Here is a 21,834-nt window from a genome sequence, read left to right on the forward strand (position 1 = left end):
ATCAGCCTGAAAGGCTTTCGGGTCGCAAATGGAAGAGTCAAGAGTGGGATCAATCCGACGCGCCACCTACCTGCAATAAAGCCTTCAAAGGTGTGAGAGAAAAAAGACAAGGCTTTTTCCATATACAGTGACAGTAAATTTCGGCAGTTTAAAAATCAGCTTGCCACTTATTTGGCCTGAGTTGGATCAAAAAGATTCACATTTTTGATGATTGAGAGATGCATGCACCAATTTTTATTTAACAATTGTAACAAAAATGTGAAAACAGAACACACAAATTTGTAACAAACTATATAACGTGACTGTATTTAATATGAACACAGTTTAAACCTCACATGCTCATCGATGTAATTGGAGTATGCGATTAAAAAACAAAAAACAAAACACCACCACAACTTTGTTTTCGTTTCGATCTCGCCGCCGCCGAGGAAACGGCTTGCGGAACGGTTACAACAAGCAAGCTGCGCCACTGCAAGACGTTAGAGGGACTCCTGGGCAATGTCGTTGAAGCGCAGGAAGCGGTGGAGGCACGAGGGCACGGGCAGCCTGCCCACCACGTCCGTCCTCATCATCAAGTCGGGTCCCGTCAACATCCTGATCCGCAGCCGGCACAGGTGCGATAAGTCGGGGACCCAGTCTGCATGGAGGAGGAGGAGCAGGAGGCCGCAAGGAAAATGTTATTGGCTTTGGAAAATTCATCCATCCGTTCATTCTCCAAACCACTTACTCTCCAATTTCTCCTTCTTAGCCCAAAAGTTTTTATTGACAAATAGCGCATCTATTTTTGGTTCTCAATCAATGTCAGCAACGTATAGTGACAGCCAGAACATTTTGATGCTCCTCCACTTGATGGCAGCTCCACTTCAGTTGTCAACAGAATATTCAAACCAAGACCATGCTAATTTCTGACTTGGGTTAGGTACGTTTTGGTGTTTAACTGTACAATGGGATCACATGACAGCCAACTTCAACTGCGTATTCACACACACTACAAAACAAAGCATTGTGTGTGTTCAATGCTTGCAAAGTATTTTTATGTTCAAATGACCTTGAAACGCATGGTAGCGTATCAAGTGTGCGGGAAGCGGAAAACTTCAAAACAGGGTTTCACCGTCTGCCAGCCAATGCTAGGCCACATAAAGCCTAAGGCCAATTGAGAGGCTCCAGTTCAGTTTTGGAAACAGGGGCGGAAGCCTCAGGAAACATGCAGAAGATTATCTATCATCATGGAAAACACATATGAGTATTGCTACCAAATTGCGGCAGTGGTCGCCAGGTCTCCTGTTCCCGTCTTTGGCACAGGACGGCTTTCAAAGGGGGCGACACCGTTGACCAGTTGACAAACTGCAGCAGGAAGTTGACCAGCTCGCCGTCGGCCACCTTCAGTCTGGAAGCGCAAGGAAGGCCACGGAAAATTGAGACAATCGCACATTCACTTCTGGAAAGTATGTTGGACGCCCCAGTGTGCGATGATTCATCAAATGAATTCATCCCCAAAATGTTTCAGCTCTAATCCTGAGGTTTTGTACGTTGTCAGTACATAGTTTCAAACATTTCATGTATTTAGAAGAAAAATATGCGAGGGTGTGTCAGTAGTGAGACTCCTTCATAAGCAACAGAAGAGAAAAGGGAAGAGCATTTTTGAGGCCGCTTTACAAGCTGCGCATTGCTGGCAACCGGCAGGCGAAGGCTTCAAAGTGAACCGGGACCCACACGCTTGAGTGCAGCAGCAACTCGGGCTCCAGTCCGGCCTCGAGGAGCGGCGGCAGCCAGCTGGCGGCAAACTGGGGCCGCTCCAGCGCCATCATCAACATGTCGTCCAACTCCGGCGGCCTCAACGCCGCCTTGCCCCGATGGCCGTCCGCCGCCGCCGCCGCCGAGTCGTCGCCCGAGAGTCGCGGGGGGTAAAGCCACCTGCAAGTCAGCAAGCACGCTTTCTTTAGGCACACACGTCAGCGTTTCTGCAGGAGTGTTCGCCGAGCCTCAAAACTCAAATGCGTGATTGCCGTGTGTCCGCTGACACCCCCCCCCCCCCCCCCCCCCCCCCCCGTCGGCCCCGCCTCTGCACACGCCTGGCTGAGCACGACTTCAAGTCGCTCCTCGAGGTGCGGAAATGTCGCTCACCTGTGTTCCAGGACCAGCTTGAGCAGGTGTGCGTTGTGCGGGCCCAACACCAGCCTCCACTCGTCCTTGCACAGCTCCGCTCCCGCCGCCAGCAGCAGCCTGGCCACCTCGCTGCGGGAAAGCACACGCAGCGGGCGTCACAGATACGCCCAGGCTACGCCGGCAGCGCCGCAAAGTGGACGCTGCTCAAGCAAGTAGGTGTCGAGGGTGCTGGCCTGCCTGTATCCCCGATCCAAGGCGAGGGAGAGCGGCGAGCGCAGGTCCAGGATGCCGCCGCAGTCCTGGGCGTCGGGGCTGAAGCCTTGGGCCAGCAGCAGCTCCACGCTGGGCGCTTGGCGGCCTTGCACGGCCAGGTAGAGCGGGCTCACCATGCCCGCGTCGCGGTCGCACCCGCGATCCGTCACGACCAGCAGCCGCCGCAGGATACTGTGGGCGGAGACGGACGCTTACACAACAATAATATCTCTGCAATAACACACGGCTTTCGCATGGAAAAAAATATATTCACACATATGAACACTTGAGCAGCCATAAAAATCGCTGATTTTGGGCGGGTGGGGTGGTGGGGTATTCTTTACTTTGTTAATCGGGCAAAAACGTCATGCTTTGGCATCTCCTGGTGACATCTTGGTGCCACGCAAATCATGTTGAACAGAGGGAACACTTGTTTTATCTAATTGGCAAGCGAGTCCCATATGTAGGTATGCCCTTTTTAAAATGGTGCCACATAATTGATGACAGACTTCAAGGTTGCACCACACCAACTCCCATTTGCCCTAGCCAGTGGCTACCTGAGGTGGCCGAACTGTGCGGCGGCGTGGATGGGCAGCTGGGGCCAGTCGCAGCCGCACACCAGGTTGGCGTCGGCGCCGTGCTCCAACAGGAAGTCCACGCAAGACGTGTGGCCCTCCTGGGAGGCCAGCAGGAGCGGCGAGGCCAGGTCCGCCGCCTGCGCGTTCACGTTGGCGCCTGAACGGGGGGGAAAAAAAAAACACAAAAAAAAACCACTCACATTTCGCTTGCCTTTGGGCGTTTGGGCACTTAATTTCCAAAAGTGCCACAAAATGGCCGTCCTCACGAGAGAGCGGACAGGAAGCCATCATCTTACCGGCGTTGACGAGGACCTCCAGACATTCCCGCCGCCCGTGCTGCGCCGCCAGGAAGAGCGGCGTCATCTTGTAGTCGTCGAGCGCCTCCAGGTCGGCCCCTTGCACCAGCAAGCGCACGATGTCCACGTGATCCTACGCAAAGTACATCAGGGCCAAGTTGACCAAGAAATGCGCTCACAAGTTTGCATCGCCTCAAGATGTGAACACTTTGGGAGCACAAATGTACAGATGTACAAATTTTGGTTTTCAAACCGAAATACGTACGCCCGCCCGTGTGTCCTTTTGAAAAAACAAATGTGGTCAAGTTAGCCTGCGTCAAATGCGAACAAATGAAATGAACAAAACATTCAAACCGACTGCCAGTGTGCGCGTGCACGAATGACCTGATAGACAGCGAGATGAAGGCACGTCCAGCAGGAGGCCGTGTGAGATCTGTTCAACTTGGCGCCCTTGGCCACCAGGAGCTGCACCACGTCCTTGTGGCCATTGCTGACCGCTGTCGGAGCGCATTTGTTACTTGGCGGCTTGCACGCAACACACGCACACACGCATGCCCGCAGCCTCCCACACACACAGATGTCACTTTACCTGCGTAGAGAGGACACGAGAGGTCGTTGGTGAACTGGTCGATGTTGGCTCTGGCTTTGACGAGAAGACGGACAGCGCCCAGGTGGCCGCTCCTCGCCGCCAGGAAGCAGGCCGACTCGCCCTCGTGGGTGGCCGAGTTGACGTACGCCTGGAAATCCGACAACGAGCCGGCTGCACACGGGGGGAGCGAGGTGATAACCAGCACGCCAACTGCTCCTTTCAATTCGAGGCTTCCACTAGTTCTCTGAATGGTCTGCGCTCCTTGTCCCCACTAATAAGACAATTCAGTACACTAGAAGTCCGACTGTCTTACTAGTATCATTCTTTCCACTACTGTATTCAAGGTGGACCAGTGGAGCAACTACGTTACCAGTAAGAGAAGACTGCACTAGTTGACATCAGAGTGCTACTCGTACATCATAGAATTCTCCCATTTAACATTTCACAAGAAGTGTGCGGATGTCACATAGGTTGGTTTTGCGTCACTAGTAGGTCCGTTGTACTAGTGCATCCTTGTTGTTCTACAAGTAAATGAATTTTCTTGCGATGAAGACAAAGAGTGTATTAGTACACACAATTTAATGCACCAGTACGATATTGAATACATGCTCACAGAACTTCTCATAGTGATTGGTTAGTCAATGGATTGGTTGGTTGATATAATTGCACTTTTCATGGCTGTGATGTGTCGATGTGTTGTCTGTCCAGAATCTGGACAGTTTCGTCGTCCCTTCCTGCGGCCCTGCTATGGTGTGGAGGGGTTACTTGGTCTCTTCAAGCTTGCCTGCCTTTAAAGAGTCCTAACTTACTGAAGGCTTATCACATGAAAAAGATACTTGTATGTGTATGGTCTTAAACTGATGTGTGCCATACTTGTGGTTTCGTCAGTCAAGTAGACTCTGAAGCTTTTGATCCCAAACTGGCAGTACCAGGCTGCGGTTGCGCTTACCCGTCCTGGCGGCCGCAGAGAGGATCTCCTTGAGGCAGCTGACCCTGCCGGCGGCGGCCGCCTCGTGGAGGGCCCTCCAGCCCCGGTTGTCCGCAAGGTCGACGCTGCGTCCCTGGCGAATCAGCCACCTCAGGCGCCTCCGGTAGCCCAGGCGAGCGGCTGAGGCCACGCTGGACACCGTGTCCTCGTAGCACTCGCTAAAGTCCATCCAGAGGCGACGCTACAACGGCAGCGACATGTTGGACGCGTTGACCGCGAAGAAATGACAACATTGAAAAAGGAACTTTACCGAAGTGGAAGAAGATGCTTGGGCTGAGTCGGAGCAGCTCAATGAAGCCATCCGCGATCTCAGTCTGTGATGTTTTGATTCAACTCTAGAAATCTGGTCTCTTTCCAATTGTTTTCGTCACTTTGTCGTCTGGTGACACAGCTCCGATTCTTAACATTATAATTCAATGACGGCCAAATGGTCGGGGGAAAAAACGCACGGCAACGACGAGCTTAGAAGTCATCACGTCCCAAGATGAGCAGACGCGTAATCAAAACAGCCAGTCGCTGTGTGATAACGTCATCAGAACACCCCGGAAGTGTATCGCGACGCGTTTCTTGTCCAGCTGGAGCAGAAGCCACTTGGAAAACCCTCGGATTTGACGGACTTTTCACCATTAAACTATTAGAATTGAGTCGGTCGAAGGTTGAACGCACTGGAAAACATGCGAAGGCTGAAGAGGACACATCGGCGTCATTAACAGTTGCAGACGGGAGACATGGCGGGTAGGAATGGACGCAAGCGACCTGTCCACTGTTTGTCTGTCTGCGACCCGACCCAACTGTTGTCTGTCATAGAACGTCAGGAAGGAATGGGCAACTGGCGGCAAGTGGACCCTTCGTTAATTTCAAGAAATTGAAACTATTTTTTATTTTTTTATCAAACCCTTATAATTATTCCTTAACACACTCTAGTCAATCTGTTCTCTGCGAAAAACGGGACGAGGGGAATAAATCTCGGAAAACCCGAAAAATCCAAAAATAAGAATATAAAAATAAATAAAAATAGTGGAAAATGGAAAGCGATTGCTGAACGCTCGAATGATATTTTGTGCAGGACGCAGAAAAAAACCGTAGAAACTCAATAACATTTCGAGTGAGTTGATTTTTGTGAGGAAAAAAATGCACAAAATGAGTTCTTCCTCTTAATGTCAGTTTCTCGTTCAGCAGTTTTGTGCAAGATAGCCCTTTAAGATCGGGGGGGGGGAATAACGGCGATTTTGTTGTTTGCATTAAACCCTTTGTTGTTGGCTTAGGAAAGTGGATCTTTTTTCATGCATCAGGAAATGTATTATAAAAAATGAAACATATTAAAAGCATGCATTTTGTCCATATTTAAAATAGAATGAGGAAATGGCATTGATGAAAAAAATGCATTGATGTTGCCCATCCCTGACATAAGGTATAGTTAATGTTATGTGTAGCACTTGTCATAGAGGACTCACAAAGTTACAAATACAAAGTAAAAAGCACAGTCACTAATATTATACCGTTCATGCAAGAAAACAACACAACAATTAATCAAGTCTGCGTCATTGTGTATATGCCTCTGCAAACAGTCAGTCCTGTGCCTGCTATTATTTTGAAGCACAGTGAGCATCATTTAGAAAAAAGCTTTTTGAAGAGGAAATGAGTTACGTGACGATGACATCTCCCCCGACCCCCCCACCCCCCCAAGTGGCGTCTGGCCTCACGGTGGACGTGAAGACGAGAGCGGCATGGCGGTGCCGGAGCGAAGGCCGCAGCCTGGCCGACGTGGTGCTAGCAGTTGACGTCACGACGTCGGATGACGGCAGCAGCGAAGAAGAACAGATGCTGAGGCGGACACTTGGGTAGGACACCAGGTGGCAATGTAAAAGACAAACTGTACAAGGAGACAGTCTCAGCGTCTCAGTACAGCCATGAGTCGTTCTTCGCAGATGATAAAGAATCTGTGTCTTTTAAGATTGCAGGACAATTTTGTCTGTGCGTCTTGCTTTGCTGTTGTGTTGAAATATCCATTGCTTAAGTTAAACGGTTATTGATTACGCTGCAACACCGATGCTATTTGTTAGCCCATGCCTATGGCGTTCCTCTTTTGATGTTAGCATTAGTCTAGCAGCCTTCACAACTAAGCTATTTGGTCATTATAAGTACTCAATGTGTAAGTGACTGTTAAGTTTAGTTTTCGAGTATACTTGCGCTGCAGGTGGCAATAAGCAGATTGAAGCCTCTTTTTTGATGCACTGTTCATTGCTAAATTGCTGCTTGTAGTAAGTTGAGTTCATCTTAAGTTAAGGTACTGCTCTGCAACTCCCTACGGGCCGTAGCCAACTGAACTTCCGGTTGCCAAAGGGATGGTAAATATGCAAATGTTATATTTGACATGTGAATAAAGTCAAGGTGGCGTTTTGCGCCCGCGTGTCCCAGGGGTGACGGCGTCCTGTTGGAGCGGGCGGACGATGACAACGGCGAGCCCTGCGTGCTGACGCTGAGCTGCGGCCACGCCGGGCGGGCCGCCATCGGCCGCCTGACGCTGATCAGCGAGGCGCGGACCATGGAGGTGTACCTGTCCACGGGAGAATACTGCGGCACGGTCCGGGGCCACAAGCTGGACCACATCCGGCACGGCGACAGGTCAATCATAAGCCGTCCTTCCCATTTTCCACCGCGCCATGACCGACATGCGTAGCCCCAAGTGATGGGGCTTTGTCATTTCCGACGAATGCGTTACACGTGATCATTTGAAAATGGAAACACTTGCAGAGGTTTATAGGAATTGAAGATGCAATTGCATATTATCAGCGTTTACACATTGATGAGTAATCAATAATTATTCATTCGGGATGTTTGATGGCACTTTTTTCGGAGCGGTACCAGTACGAGCATTCATTCTTGAGTACTCACTAGTAACAATCATTACCACTAGTACTTTTGATAGCTACAATTTCAGTGCACACAATCCTCGATCATTCTGAATAAAGACCTTCCTTTTATTAATGGAAAAAAGACAGCACGGTCGCTCGGCAAGAGAGCTGAAGTCCAAAATAAAAAATATTGCGCACTCGATAAGTTGAAATAAGCCCGATATTGGCTCGATAGCGATGCCTGGTACTTGCCCACTGACATGATTAATGATGACTTAGAATTAAAAGTCAGCAATTCGTTATTTCACAAGTGTGTATCAAACCGGTTGCCCTTCCCATTTATCAGCACCGATGTTAACCCCCAGGAAGACGCACTGTTACTGTTACTTGCGCGGATGCTAGCCTGCATGTGGCAGAAATAGCCTTCATGTCATTTCCTTTTTGTGTGCTTGTGTGGGCAGAGGACCTTTCTACAGGAAGCAGCTGAGCCTGGACGACGCGCCGTCCTCATGTGACGTGAAGGTGACGAAGCGCGCTCGCTTGCTTTGCACTCCTTCAAAAATCTCCTGGCACACCAACAAGCGTGCCAAAATCCTGGCTCGTAACACTAAAAAGAAAAACAAAAATGACCACTTGTTACTGGGAAAAGTTGTAAGAAAAAGCGGACGTGGTAAATACTACATTTCATACCAAGGAATTAAAATGCGATCATTTCTCGTGGCGCATTTCGTAAAGGGGTAGAAAAGATCATATTCATGTTTCCCTCTTTCCATTTGAAATTTATGTTTTTATGTAAACATCCATTTTTCAATTTGTAACAAAGTCCCACCCTACAAAGATGACGATATTAACTGTCACTACAGTGATATTTCTTATTTTCTGCAATATTTCCACACTTTGAAAAAAAAAATCAGCAATAAAACAATCCAAAAAATACATTGGATCCAATTTGGAGGCGTACTCGCATGGCTTGCTAACGCCTTGAAATCCTGGTCGGCCCCCTCAGCTGCTCTCTCTCGCGGGCCGAAGCAGCGTGTTGCTGTGCGGCGTGGTGGCGGCGCTGCGGCTCCTGCAGCCCGGCCCGCAGCAAGTCGACGACGGCGGCGGCGCCGGCACCATCGACCTCCGGCAGGTCCAGTGCCTGGTGGACGAGATGGGCGGCAGCCTCTCGCCGGGGGCTCAAAACCTCATGGACATGCTGCGCCTCCAGCAGAAGGTAAGGACGTACGCTAACTGGACACTCACTTTTCCGCTCACTGAGCCGAGGCACATATTTAAAAAGAAATAAATAAAATGCTACAGCACACCAGCAGACATAAACAGCACAAAAAGTGCATACACTGAGTTCAGTATGTACCTTCTTCCATCTAGTGGAAGAGCATTGACTTGTTCTGCCTGTCACAATGGCTACGTTGACACTGCAGCTCAATTCTGATTTTTGAAATTCAAGCCAGGCCTCTTTCGTATATGGATATGAAACATACCCCATGCGACTGCAGTCTGGACGCTCAGGTTGCACTCATCTGTCCTACACGTCATCAAAAGGTGACAAACGAGTGCCGCAATTGGATTCCCCGCTGAAAGGAAAAAAAAAAAATGTAAAAATTGTTGGTGAGGAGGGGGTGCGGACAGAATATCTGTCAACTTTAAGATCAAAAATCCCTGACCGATGGCCTCGACCCGTCGGCCCCACACACTCGCCCCTGGAACTGAGTCACATTTGTTTTTGGACATGGATGGCAGAGTGTCAGGCATAGAGAAATGAACAAAGATGCTGTTTGGAGCAAGCAAGTGGAAGGGGATCCTGCCCCACAATACAGCTGACGACCTCTCGGGGCTCACTGCTTGCAAACCACCCGTTGACAAGTGCCACACGCAAGATGGCGGACACGCAGACGTATGGCAGCAAGGTGTCGTCTACGTTTACGTGGCTGTGCTCACGACACCGTCTTTCCCCTCAGAACCAGGGCAGCTTCCTGCCCCTCCTGATGGGCGGGGGCCTCTTGTCCGCCTTGGCCCCCCCGCCGAGTGTTGGGACCGCCGCCGGCGCCACCTTGCAGGTACCGCTACCGCACGCGTATGCAATACGCGCGGCAGGGCTGTCGGCTTGATTTACGAACGGCTCCATTCAGACAATGATTCGATGAAAAGTAAACAATTGCATCGGTCATGGAAAATTTTCGGAATGAAATTGTAATTCGGCATTTTTATTTCCCATCAGCCTCCAGCGGACTCGGTCAGGCCCGCCCCCCAAGCGGCACCAAACGGGCCGGCGACGGACAGTGGGCTGGCCCAGTTGATGCAGCGCTTCCTGTCGGGCAGCCAGGATGACGCCGTGGGCGCCGTCTTGCCCGACTCACTTCGCGAGCTCTGCGCCCAACTGATGACACTCAAAGTGGAGCAGAGCAACACGCAGTAAGTTACACAAACGCTGACCTTTACAAGGATTTTCAGACGCAGAACGTGGTACTTGGCAGGAGAGAAATTCCGATAACCGATTAATTCCAAAAATATATCATGAAGAAAATGACTTCTATGGTTCCTTCTCAATGACAACAACAAAGATATGAATTATATGCCAAACATTTGACTCTTTTGCAATACTCAGTCCTTTAGTATTTGGTGGACTTTACAACAGAGGGAAAAATTGGCAAAAGTCAACCAATATTTTTGCTGACCGGCAAATAATCCCTTGTTTGTCCATCTGCGCCCTGTGATTAACTGGCGACCAGTCCAGGGTGGCACCGTCCTCTCAGCCAAAGTCAGCGACGATAGACGCCAACTGATTTGTGACCCTGTAAGGCCATTTTTGCTGGTGGGTGCCATGGCGACCGGAGTACCAACCTCTTCATGACAAACATACAAAAGATCTTTTGTTGTGCTCGTGGCGCCACAAAGTGATCTTTGACACCGGCCGAGTCGGCTGAGCATGACGCCATTGGCACAGACGGGAGCAGAAGCGCAAACGCATCGGACGCCGCAGCCCCACTCGAGTCCAAAACCAAAGCGTACGCTTCAAAAGACACAACCGAGCGTGAGTCTTGTTTTTCTTTTCGCGTGTTTGTCATTTCCTTGCTGATCTCATTTGGCGACCACGACCAGTCCATTATCTTACATTATGCATTATACCGCCGTCTCTGTGTCTTTGCTGCTGTAACACTGAAAATCTCCCCATTGTGCGATAAATAAAGGCCATCTTATCTTATCTTATATGTTTCTACAGCTGACCACCAATTTTTGTGCTCGGGCCAAAGCAATAAAAGCAATATTTTGGTGGCATAATGATGCCCAAGAACTATGCTGGAGTGAGTTTAGGGGCTTCACTTTCACTAAAGTATGACTTGAGCGGCATCTTGCTGCCAAGGAACTGTGTTCAAGTGAACTGAAGAGCAACATTGAGAAATTAAGTCGTGATTTGTCACCACCTTATTGTAAAGGATCGTTGATAAAGTGAGTTATGGGGCTTTATTTTAGCAAAAGTGGTGCTTTGACGCCATCCTATAGCGATAGAAACATTTTTTAGGTGGCGTCAATTTCTGGCGGGGTTTCACGATTTGCGGCAGGGCTCGATCGCTGTTGTGATATAACGGTTAGCAATCGCGATTAGCATTAGCGTGCTAGCGACGACCGCTTTAGGTTTCCACAGACATCATGTTATATGTGCAGGGTATTATGTACAGTACACAAGGAAGGGTTCCTTAAAAGTCACTTACAGACGAATCTTCCACAAGAAAACACAGTTAGCCGGTTAGCTACAATGCGGTCAATTAACTTCCATTAACTTCCTCTTCCTCTTCTTTTTTGATTTCTGGCAGACTGGCCACGTTTTGCGCTTTGCTGCCCCCCACCGGTTAAGTGGTGAACACCTAAAAAAAACAAAACGAGCCAAACCATCAGGCGCTACTGGTGGCAGTCTGGCAGTTTCTACTACTCTTGTATCAGGCAGCCAAGTGCTTCTTAGGAAGTTCAAAACTTCCTTTCAGTGCTGTTTGGGAAATCTTCATGACCTAATGAATGAAAAACTACACTCTACATCATTGTGTTTTTCAAGCGGAAGTCATCTCCAAAATTGTCTTTGCAATAATATTACATTTTGTTTCGATCGACCTTTGTTGTCGACTTCTGCAAGTACTTCGATTTTCTTTCTTTCTTTATTCCCATCTGTACTGGTGACCAGTATATTGTTTGACAATTTTCTAGTGTGTACACGTTTGTGTTTCATGTGCTGAGCTCATGGTTTAGCACATCTGTTTGGCCTTGTCTTTTCCGCCTTTGTGCGGGATGATGTGTTGCACAAGTGACAACCTTTGGAGGAACATCAACTCTGACATTTGCTTCAAGTCGTTCCCTTTCATTTGAACGCCTTCTTCGCCTTCTTGTTTTTTCAGGCACAAGGTTTTGTTGTACATCATCAAATGTCCCACAGCTGGAAGCAGATTTGTCGCGGGCTCTCCAAAAAGTTTTGGCGGCGGTCAGTGAGTGACAAAGTTTTGCGAATGTCAAGGCTGCCGCTCAGCGTTGCTTCCTGCTGACTTTTATTTTTAGCTTACCCTCAAAGACAGAAACCAAACCAAGAATAGTCTTCCAAGTCAGCAAGTGGGACCGACCGAGTGTTTTTTAAAACATCGGCACTTTGCTGTCGGCTAGCGTTAGCTTAGCATCACTGGTTGGCAGTGATACACGTAAAGTTTGAACGAAAACACCATAAAAAATACCAGATTGAAAAACACCACAGAGATGTTAAAAATATCACCTGAGACGTATATTCAAATCCACATGAAGACATGATAAAAGACACATTGGGACAAACGAGAAAGAGTACTTACATTGGACTTGTTGTCCGTCAGGACTGTGGATGCGTCCATGGATCGTCGCCTGGAGGAAATGGAGCGGCGTCTGAAGGAGCACGTGGACCGCCGCCTGGACGCTCTGGAGCACAAGTTGGATAAAGCGCTGCTCGCCGCCCTCCAGCGAGGGACACCCGCAGCCCCGCCGCCCGGCGGCGACCCGCCCGATGCTGAAGTCCTCAAGTCCTAGCACAGCAAAGAGACAGCGCCAAAGTGGCACGAACTCAACTAACACAGACGTGCAATGCAGCACTACCTTGACATTTCTTGAACGGGACAAGCAAGCTAACGCACAAATTTGAAATGAACACACTTGCAGGGAGCATGGAGAAGATACTCACATGGAGCTAATAGTGTGATAAATGTGTCGTACTTATATTAAGAAGGGGGGATCACCGGACATGCTTACAGTAGCTTTGCTAATGCAAAATTGGCAAATATGATAACAATTGGAAAAAAACACTTTGTTCAGATTAGATGGAAAGTTTGTGTATGCCAGAGCTGGTCGCTTTATTTTAGTTAACACCAATTATGTAATCAAATTAATCGACTGCTATTTTTATAATTAATGAATCGTTTAGAGACGTTGAAGCTGAAATTGCCCAAATCCTCGGAGCTTCAGCCTCTCAACAGGAAAAAAAAATCTCCAATTTCTGTCATCTTCCAAGAAAGCAGACTGGTTATGTTGGTGATTAGATTTTTTCACAATAAGACATTTATTAACATCAACTTTTGCTTTGGAAATCACAATGGTCAACACTTTGGCGTGATTTTCTGACAGATCTTACGGAGCAAATCAGTCACTGAATAATAACCCATTTATGTTTGTGCATTTTCTGTCAACTTGAAATAACATCTTGTTTTTGATTAAAGGCATGAAAATCTAAAAATGCTTCTTCATATCCAATTCATCGATGAATCAATCAACAGGTTATTCGATTATATAAGTAGAGGTTGACGTGTCCTGACATCATGTCGGATGTATCAAGAAATAAACATGACATCATACTGACTCACTTTTGCGTATTTGACATGTTGCAGGTTTGGCGAGGCCGCTTGGCGCGAAATGCTTCTGTTGATTTATTTGGGCTTGTTGGGGAGCGTCCAGCTGCAAGCACATTCACAACAAATAAAATGGCCAGTTTGACTCACTTGCTATTGTTGCTTCATTTCTGATGGCAGCGCCACAGGAAGTGCAATGTGTTCCCCGGGCCACAAGAGGCGCTCCACTAGCAAGGAAAGGTTTACGATGGCCATCCCAAATAATTGTACTCTATTCTGAGTGTGTATTTTAATAAGTGTGGCCATTAAAAGATTCACAAGAAAAACAACAATGACAGGATGAAAACAAAACACGCTTAAAAAAAAAACACACACAAAGACCCAATGAAATCAGGACAAAAAAATGCAGACGATAAACAACAAAGATACAAGAAACACAAATTTACACAGAGATATACACAGAGATTCTGTTAGAATTAATTGTATTTTCTTCCTAGAAGAATGGTCATACACATAAAAACAACTTCAAAACAAGTCCTCAAAACAAGTCCAGTACCCAAGCAGGCAAGCACTTGTTGGACACACAAGCGGTTGCACGTGTGTCTTTGATGTGCGTGTGCGACGCATGGTCTCAAGAATCGGTCGGCCCGTGCGTCCGTCCGTCCTGAAACTCAGCAGGTGTTCCGCCCACAGGGCCCCCAGTCGGGTGCCGGCGGAAGCGAGCCGGGCGGCATCGGCGGCCCGTCGCTACCGCCGCCGCGTCACGGCTCGACGTCGTCGGGCACGACCGAGACGATGACGTCCTCGTTGCCGCGCCTCACCACCAGCCGCAGCGTGTCGTCGCGCCTGATGGCGTCGCTCACGTCGCCCGCCGACGTCACGCGCTCGCCGTTGATGCTGATGATCACGTCGCTCTCCCGCAGGCCGGCGCTGGCTCGGAAAAACCACGCAAAGACACCATTGAAACGCGATACACACATATCACAACCGAAAACTACTGAAACAATCTGATAACAAAATGAAAACAAGAAATATACAACATGATCAACTCCAGAGAATACTGATTTTTATGCTTTGTGTTCCGTTCATGCTGAGCTGGTTGTTGTGAATTTGTGTTCAAGTTGTGCTGATTGTTATGCCTTTTGATCCATTCGTGCTTATTGTTATGCTTTTGGTTCTATTCATGCTGATTGTTATGCTCTGTATTCCATTCACGGTGAGCTGATATGCTTGTTGCTCCATCCGTGCTTATCGTTATGCTTTTTGTTTCATTCGTACTAATTGTTACGCCTCATGCTCCATTCGTGCTGATTGTTATGCTTTTTTTTGTTGTTGTTGACCGGTGACTGTGTGTCCTGTTGTTTTCGGCAGGCTTTTGTTCAGTCCGAGTGTTTCCGAATGAAATTGCGCTGCCGACGCCGATTGTTTTTGCGCACTCACGCCTCGGCGGGGGTCCGGCTGAGGACTTCGATGACATAAGCGCCCGAGGTGACGTCCGGGAAGTCCGACTGTCTGTCTTTCAGCTCCTTGGCCAGACTGAAAAAAAGCACAACAACAACAACAACAACAACAACGTGTGTCACTTTTACATCATTGCGACAGGAAATACTCAATTCTGTTTATTTTGCCGGATCTTCATGGGGAAAATATTCTTCGAGTAGGTTTGACTATTGGCCATGCGGGTGGGACTTTTTTCTTTTTCCCTCCTGTACACGACTGTAGTCAGGCATGAATAATCTCCTACCGGTGAGAAGGTTCACATGGCTTCTACTTAGTGTGTTTCTATTGGCCAGCACATAGCTTTCCATCCATGCTTCTGGCCACTGCGTACCTTTCCTTGATCACTACCACACACCTTGACTCAATTCCGATTGCTCAGCATTTACTCTCTTTCTGCTTCACGGTGAGTTGACTCAATGCTTCTTGGCCACAAGGTATAGCGTGATTGACTGTCTTTCTTTCTGCTGCCCGGCGCATACATCAACTCGGTTTCTCGGAGAGACATCCAAAATGTTGACTCCCTTTCCACTGGCCACCACTGGTACCTTCCCATGATTTTCAAGGCTCTGTTCCATTCCTCAATTTCTATTGGCCAGTACAACGTTGTACTCGGTTTTCTATTGGCTGGCATGGTGGTGATGTACGCTTGCGTTTGCATGTCATCCAAAGAACATTTGTCTCAGCACTCTGTCATTACGCGCGAGTACAGCATGGTAATAATAGAGCGGCGCAAATGTTAACAAGTCAAAGAAGGGATCATTTTGCGGCCTTTGTAACGTGCTCTCGTGTTTTGGAGCGTCTCCCACCGCCGCCGCCGCCGCCGGCATGTCCAGTGTGTGCGCGTGCGTGTCCAGTGCTCACGTTGGCGTGAGGCTCATCATCCTGATGCCGATGTACTTCTTCTTGCCGCTGTTCCTCCCTTGGCCAAACAAAAGCACGGTAAGAACAACTAAGACACCTCAATAGCGCAACAAACCTCATCCCAAAAAGAATTCCGACAGCATCACCTTTTTTTTTTTTTTAAAAGCTCAACATTGAAAAGAAGGCATGCATATAAGAGCACCTTTGGCCTGGCGGTCGTGCGACTCGGCGAGGAACTCTCGTATTTTGTCGGACGGGATGGCAAAGGAGATTCCCGCCGTCACCTTGAGCGTGTTGATGCCGATCACCTCGCCGTCCTACCACGCACACACGGCCGCTTCAGAAGCTACACGCGCAACTGCTTGACATGCCTTTTTAGTTTTGAAAAGCAATAATCATTATTGCGTTGGTATTTTTTTCCCGTTATTAAATAGTAGATTGAATCGGACTGAATGAATTCTAAACAATACCATTTGAAAAATAAGAAGCCGTTATTTTCTTGTTACAATCAGTGATTTCACTGAAAGCAAACACGGAAGAGTTCAATGCAAAATCGGACAGAGTAAAAGCGTTTGGATCGTGATTGTGCGGCAAGCGGACGAGGACTCACTCACCAGGTTGACGAGCGGCCCTCCCGAGTTGCCGTACTGCGCGTGGGCGTGCGGGCGGGAGCGAGACAAAGCAGACGGCTGAGTCAGAGGGCGGCGAAAGCTTTGGGCTTTGCGTGTGTTTGTCTCACGTTGATGATGGCGTCGGTCTGGATGTAGTCCATGTCGGAGTTGCGCAGGCCCAGCTCCTTGCCTTGCCGCTGCGTGGTGCTGACGATGCCGGTGGTGACGGTGTTCTGCAGCGAGAAGGGACTGCCGATGGCCACCACAAACTCGCCGGGGCGCAACTCCGCCGAGCGGCCCAGCAGCAGAACCGGCAGCTTGCTCTGCAAGGCAAAAACGCTCGTCGTTGCCATCTTCCCACAGTCGGATGTAAGCCCTGACACTTCATCTTTGACTCAGGAGTGTTGCACTCTGATTTACTCTTTGACTTTGCGCATCCATTTATGTGTGCGTCAAGGTTGTGATTATTAAGAGCATGACTCACATAGACGTTGATTTTGATGAGCGCGATGTCGGCCTTCTCGTCGACGTCCAAGATTTTGGCGTCGAACGTGGCGCCGCTCTTCAGCTCCACCTGCGGGCACGACGCCAAATGTCACATTCCCCGTGGGCCGGCGTGCGCCTTGGCACGATATCGAGTGGCCGCCGCCGCCGCCGCCTACCTTCACTCGATGCTTATTGGCCACCACGTGGGCGTTGGTGACGATGAGTCCGTCCTCCGACACGACGAAACCCGAGCCGCTGGCGACCGCCACTTCCCGCTTGGAATAAACCATCCTGCGAGCGGCGAGATGGACGGTTACGACGAGACGGGTGGCGCCCGCCTCCCCGACTCCATCGTCTTACTTGCGGTAAAGTTCGATGTGGACGACCGCCGGCGCGATCTTCTCCACCACGTCGGCGATGAAGTTGTACTTGAAGCGAAGACTGTCGGGGTTCTTCTGACCTGCTGGGGCGCAACGAACGTCAGGGACACCGCGACCGCCAGGGGGTCCCAAAGAGCACGTCCACAGGGACTAGAGTTGCACGTACACCGCCGGTTTGACTTTGGTTTTTCAAGGACTTGCGACTACGATGAGCGCACGAACGATTCCTTCGGCCCGTGAGAGGCTCGAGTCCATCCGCGACACCAGTTAGCGAGCCAGGCTAATAAAAACAAAAGGCTGCGAGTCAAGTCTTGTCTTACGTAAGCTTTGCGCTTGCTCGCGTTCCAGATGTGCTGTAACATCGGCGCCGCTCCCGCCAGCTGCGAGGGCTCAGGAGACCGGCCCCTCCCGACGGGAAACTCATTCCAAATGTCGGACAAGGCAAGCCATCCGCACTGATGGCTGAGTCAGTCGCAGAGGGAAAGACTGACGAGTGAGCGAGATAACCATTGGCTACCGCGTTCCTGTACTCCATTTCTTTCGGTACCTGTTGGCCTTGCTCGATTTCTACTGGCCACCACGTGTCTTTAATCCATTTCTACTTCCCACCACCTACCCTCACGATTGCTGGCAACCACCAACGTTTACTGGATTTCTATTGGTCGCCGCATACTTTTACTTTATTTTGAGTGGCCAGCAAGTACCGACTACCCGCTACAAACCTCCGTTCAACGTCTCCTGGCAAGCATACAGGAAGCCTTCACTCAATGCTTACAGGCCGCCATGTTGCTTTTATTGACTGGTATTGTCCGCCATGAGGCTTTAGTCGAAGCTTACAGGCCAACACGTACCAGGGGCCGACCGGTTTGCGCTGGTTGGTTGCAAAGCCAAAAGGAGGGCGCGCGAGGAAGGAGCGGCGTGCTCTGACTCGTAAAGGCGCCCAAACGAGGTCAAGCGAGGACGCGCGCTCAGCCGACGCTTCGATCTTATCGGCGACCTTCTTTTCACGCGTCGGAAGGCCAATCCGACGGCGATGATCAACAACGTCATGCCGTTATCTGATCCCACGCGGAGGCGGGCGCGCCTCAACTGGGAACGCTTCCTCGGGCTCCTCCTCCTGAGTCACCGTGCGAGCGTTGCCGCGTTGACGGCTTGTCTGCACAGGGAGCCGCAAAGAAAAACATTTGGACCTGCTCAAATCTGGGTTAAATAACGCCTGACCCACATTCAAGCAGTCCACCAATCGCCTCCCAGCGATGAGTCACGGCAACAAACGCATTCCAGACCTCCTTCGCGGCTCCAAAGTTCCGCGCGACCGGTCCGGAAAACAACTGCCGGCCCGTCACAATCCATTTCAAAGACGCACTCTTGGAACCACATGAAGAATTTTCTCATGCAGGAATGTCAAACTTACATCACAAAGTTGATTTGGGCCAACAGTCGGTTAAGAAGTCATTGCTTTAGTATGTTGCTCTACTTTTATTGGCTCGCTGGTCCCCAAATGAAGTGTTGGCACAAACAAGACCACGTCAACGTTTCTCGCAAATGATTTCGGGGGTTCTGCTCTGCATGATTTGCGGAGCCTCGCTGACCCCGATGTGACAACCGCTGGCTCGACTCACCAGTGACAACACTGTGTTGCCGTGGTGACCGAGTGTCATTTCTACCGTGTGGAACATTCCCGGAGGAACGACAAGTTTAGTCTGCGCGTGTGTATGCTCAAATGCACCGCACACCGAGGCCAACTTAGCACGTGTGTTGTTACAATTTGCCACTTGTCACCCGGCTATCAAAAGTCTTTGTCGCTGAAGAAAAGTTGCCATTTTGGTCCAGACTCACTGGCAAAACTATATGACAACAAATGCATTTAGCCAGACACGTGCAGAAAGCCAACTTGACTTGATTTGGAAAAGGAGGTGGGCCCCCGAACCGTGAGTTTGACATCGTCCGCCAACATTTTGCAACATTCGCGCGCACACGTACACACACACACACACACACACACACACACACACACACACACGTGCACTCGTAACAGACTCACGGCCGCTTCGCCTTTGGCGCCCGTGCAGCGCAACTCACCGTGCAGACCGCACGCGCCTCTCTGGATGGGGATGACGGGCGGGCGCCCGGCCTGGAGCGCGCGGGCGCTCTCGCGCCGGAGCCGACAGACGTCGGCGTAGGTGACGCCGTCGCTGCCGCACGCGGGCTCGGGGTTGGCGCACGCGCACACGCCCACGCTCGCCCGGGCCCTGCGCCGCAGCGTGCTCGTGGGCGCCAGGCCGTCGCTGGGCGCGCACGTCAGGCCGTCGCCGCAGCGGCGCTCGTCCCCGCCGCACGGCTCGCCCTCGTCGGCCGCGCACGCCCGGCAGCAGTCGCACGCGTCCGGCGCCACCCCGGCCGGGCACTCTGCGGGCGAGGGCGGCGGCGGGCACCGCGACGGGTCGCACGTCTCCGGGCAGCCGACGGCGGCGCGCTTGGAGAGCGACGAGGCGTCGGCGGGGGCGAGCAGCGCGCACGCCAACACCAGCACCAGCGCGATCATCGTGCGTGGGACGAGAGCGAGGAAGCGAGGAAGCGAGGAAGCGAGGAAGCGAGACGAGGACGGTGAGCTCGCGGAAGCTTTGAAAGCTGGCGGCCAAGTGAAGCTGGGCTGACCTGGTGCGCTTTTAAAAGCGCCGCGTAGACACCTCGCCTGATTGGCTGGCGCCTGTGACGTCTCCGGGCGGGGTGCGGCCCCGCGGACCATCGCTCTTTTCTCCCGAACCGCCACGCAGTGGACCCCCGCATTTTCACGGCTCAGCATCCGCTGGTTAGCCTGTTCGCAGACACCCTAGCCTTTCAACGCGCTTCTTGGTGGAAATAAATAACTACAAATTATATATACCCTCCTGTTCTTTTGTGGAAAAGACCTATTGGCGGTGTTTTCACACTTCTCACTTCACTCCGATTTTTTCAAGGCAACGATATCAACCGTGAATAGTCCGCTAGGCGGGTCACTGATAGTGTAGCGGTACACACGCCCGAGTTGTGTGCGGGCAGCGTGGGATCGATTCCCGCTCAGTGGCGGTGTCTGCGTGTGCCCTGCGACTGGCTGGCGACCAGTTCGGGGTGTGGGTTGCCTTCGCCCGTTGACGGCTGGGATAGGCTCCAGCACCTCCCTGCGACCCTGTATAGGATAAGCGCTTTGGAAGACGACACATAGTCCGCTAGGCATTGAAGAATGATTCACTCATTCCCCCCTCCCTAATCAATACAAGTGGATATTCTGTGGACATTTTCGGAACTCTCTCGGTCGACTAATTTCCGAGTCCATAATGCCCGCAAAGGGATTGGTCATACAGTATTTGCAATATGACTGGCTGCTCCATCCAGGCAGTAAACTTTCACGTCAAGTATATAAATTGGCCTTATCCTGCCCCCAGGGGGCCAAGGTGCGCACATCACAAGGAGCGGCACAAAGTCCATTCAACTGAAGCAAAAAGTGAACAACAGTCCCGTGCTTTACATTCTGGTTGACGATGTCATTACTGTGTGGGCGTTTTGTAACATCCATCACGAGAAAATCACGTTCAAAAACACATTACATGTACTAACACTTGTACGAGTGGGTTTGCGTAATCCTGCTACGCGCGCGCACATACACACTGCATGTTGTGCTTTATGAGCTCAGCCAGTGCGAGCGAACATACTTGAAGAGTTAGCGGTGCAGCCGGCCGTGCGCGCCAAGCCGCGCCGCGCCCAGACAACACCCTGTCCTCTGAGCCGTGTGCGCGCGGACTCCTTTGAAGTTGCAGGCCGTGCGGCGTCGGCATCACGAGCGCTCGCAAACCGTTTGGTGGCCCACCTGCGAGATTCGAGCAGATGACGCCGACCCAAAATGACACGCGGAGGCGCGGCAACGCTCTCGCGCATGCGACGTCAACGCATGCAGCGCGCGCGCTCCCGCCTCGAGGCCCACAACTTGGCAAGCCACTTCCATGACCCAAATGTGGGGGCGTCCGCGCCCCCCCCCCTCCTGCCTGCATTGGCATCATCCACCCCTGCCTCCCAGGCCCACTTCTTGCGCCACCGATGACATCCTGTGTCCAAGGGAAAAAAATGTCCTCAGGCCAGTCAAAACACTCTCTTCCCGGAAAACCTGCGCGCGCGTGTGCGTGCGGCCATCAAATTCCACTCGGCTTGAGTCAGTCGGCATGATGTCGTCGTGAGCGTGTGCGTGCGTGCGTGAGCAGCTGCGGTCTCCGAACTTGGACGAGATGCGCTAGCGGAACCGCTGTCACACGCGCGTCACTTCTCACCTTTGTTTTTCAGTTTTTTATATTGTTCTTGGCTTGTCGCTTTTGAAATTCATCCGCCTCTAGACTCGTTTTTGACTCATGTTTTAGTTGTTTCTTTTGATGTCATTGACTTTTTTTCGACTTGTTCTGCAGCTGTTTTATCATTTGTTGATCTTGTTTTTGGTGAATACGTGATTTGGTGA

The 21,834-nt window shown here is 50.6% G+C and overlaps 3 protein-coding genes across 9 annotated transcripts; 1 reads left to right on the forward strand and 2 right to left on the reverse strand.

The window, feature by feature from the left end:
• Positions 1-213: 213 nt before the first annotated feature.
• Positions 214-11,503, reverse strand: asb3 (ankyrin repeat and SOCS box containing 3). 6 transcript variants are annotated; one of them, XM_086017043.1, is made up of 14 exons: positions 11,378-11,503; positions 9,149-9,241; positions 8,626-8,805; positions 8,131-8,271; positions 4,771-4,990; positions 3,822-3,992; positions 3,617-3,729; positions 3,233-3,365; positions 2,916-3,093; positions 2,344-2,550; positions 2,125-2,235; positions 1,714-1,914; positions 1,254-1,387; positions 214-637 (listed from the first exon to the last, which is right to left on the reverse strand). In XM_086017043.1, the coding sequence occupies exons 3-14, from the start codon at positions 8,629-8,631 to the stop codon at positions 480-482; spliced, it is 1,773 nt and encodes a 590-aa protein (XP_085873169.1). In that variant the 5' UTR covers positions 8,632-8,805; positions 9,149-9,241; positions 11,378-11,503; the 3' UTR covers positions 214-479. The 6 variants fall into 6 exon arrangements, with proteins under 6 accessions (XP_085873169.1, XP_085873168.1, XP_085873165.1 ...); XM_086017042.1 differs by having other exon boundaries at positions 8,626-8,868; XM_086017039.1 differs by having other exon boundaries at positions 8,626-8,920.
• Positions 8,650-13,662, forward strand: c19h10orf88 (chromosome 19 C10orf88 homolog; the record flags this gene model as incomplete). The annotated part of the gene is made up of 4 exons (XM_086017495.1): positions 8,650-8,880; positions 9,626-9,724; positions 9,886-10,079; positions 12,512-13,662. Coding segments are annotated over 4 exons (714 nt in total), but the record flags the coding sequence as incomplete, so codon positions are not given.
• LOC147128715 (serine protease HTRA1B-like) lies at positions 13,198-20,885 on the reverse strand. Of its 2 annotated transcripts, none has more exons than XM_086017046.1 (11): positions 19,434-20,885; positions 17,332-17,434; positions 17,148-17,262; positions 16,970-17,059; positions 16,614-16,808; positions 16,489-16,521; positions 16,077-16,191; positions 15,875-15,932; positions 14,954-15,049; positions 14,070-14,443; positions 13,198-13,619 (listed from the first exon to the last, which is right to left on the reverse strand). In XM_086017046.1, exons 1-10 carry the CDS (start codon positions 20,155-20,157, stop codon positions 14,275-14,277), a joined length of 1,698 nt encoding a protein of 565 aa, XP_085873172.1. In that variant the 5' UTR covers positions 20,158-20,885; the 3' UTR covers positions 13,198-13,619; positions 14,070-14,274. The 2 variants fall into 2 exon arrangements, with proteins under 2 accessions (XP_085873172.1, XP_085873173.1); XM_086017047.1 differs by having other exon boundaries at positions 17,332-17,431; positions 19,434-20,510.
• Positions 20,886-21,834: the final 949 nt, after the last annotated feature.

The sequence above is a fragment of the Filicampus tigris genome, chromosome 19 (genome assembly GCF_054856515.1).
Source record: "Filicampus tigris isolate MCC_2025a chromosome 19, RoL_Ftig_1.0, whole genome shotgun sequence".
In the NCBI taxonomy this organism is placed as follows: Eukaryota; Metazoa; Chordata; class Actinopteri; order Syngnathiformes; family Syngnathidae; genus Filicampus; species Filicampus tigris.

Bases quoted from the DNA above. Each gene is read 5' to 3' on its own strand.
- asb3 (XM_086017043.1), bottom strand. The intron at 3,730-3,821 runs GTAAAGTGACAT...GCGCTCCGACAG, and splicing joins CTCGTGTCCTCTCTACGCAG to CGGTCAGCAATGGCCACAAG. The intron at 2,551-2,915 runs GTAGCCACTGGC...CTCCGCCCACAG, and splicing joins GCACAGTTCGGCCACCTCAG to TATCCTGCGGCGGCTGCTGG.
- LOC147128715 (XM_086017046.1), bottom strand. From the start codon at position 20,157: ATGCTGAGCCGTGAAAATGCGGGGGTCCACTGCGTGGCGGTTCGGGAG. The intron at 16,522-16,613 runs GTGAGACAAACA...GCCCACGCGCAG, and splicing joins AGACCGACGCCATCATCAAC to TACGGCAACTCGGGAGGGCC. The intron at 15,050-15,874 runs GTGAGCACTGGA...GCTTTTTTTCAG, and splicing joins ATGATGAGCCTCACGCCAAC to TCTGGCCAAGGAGCTGAAAG.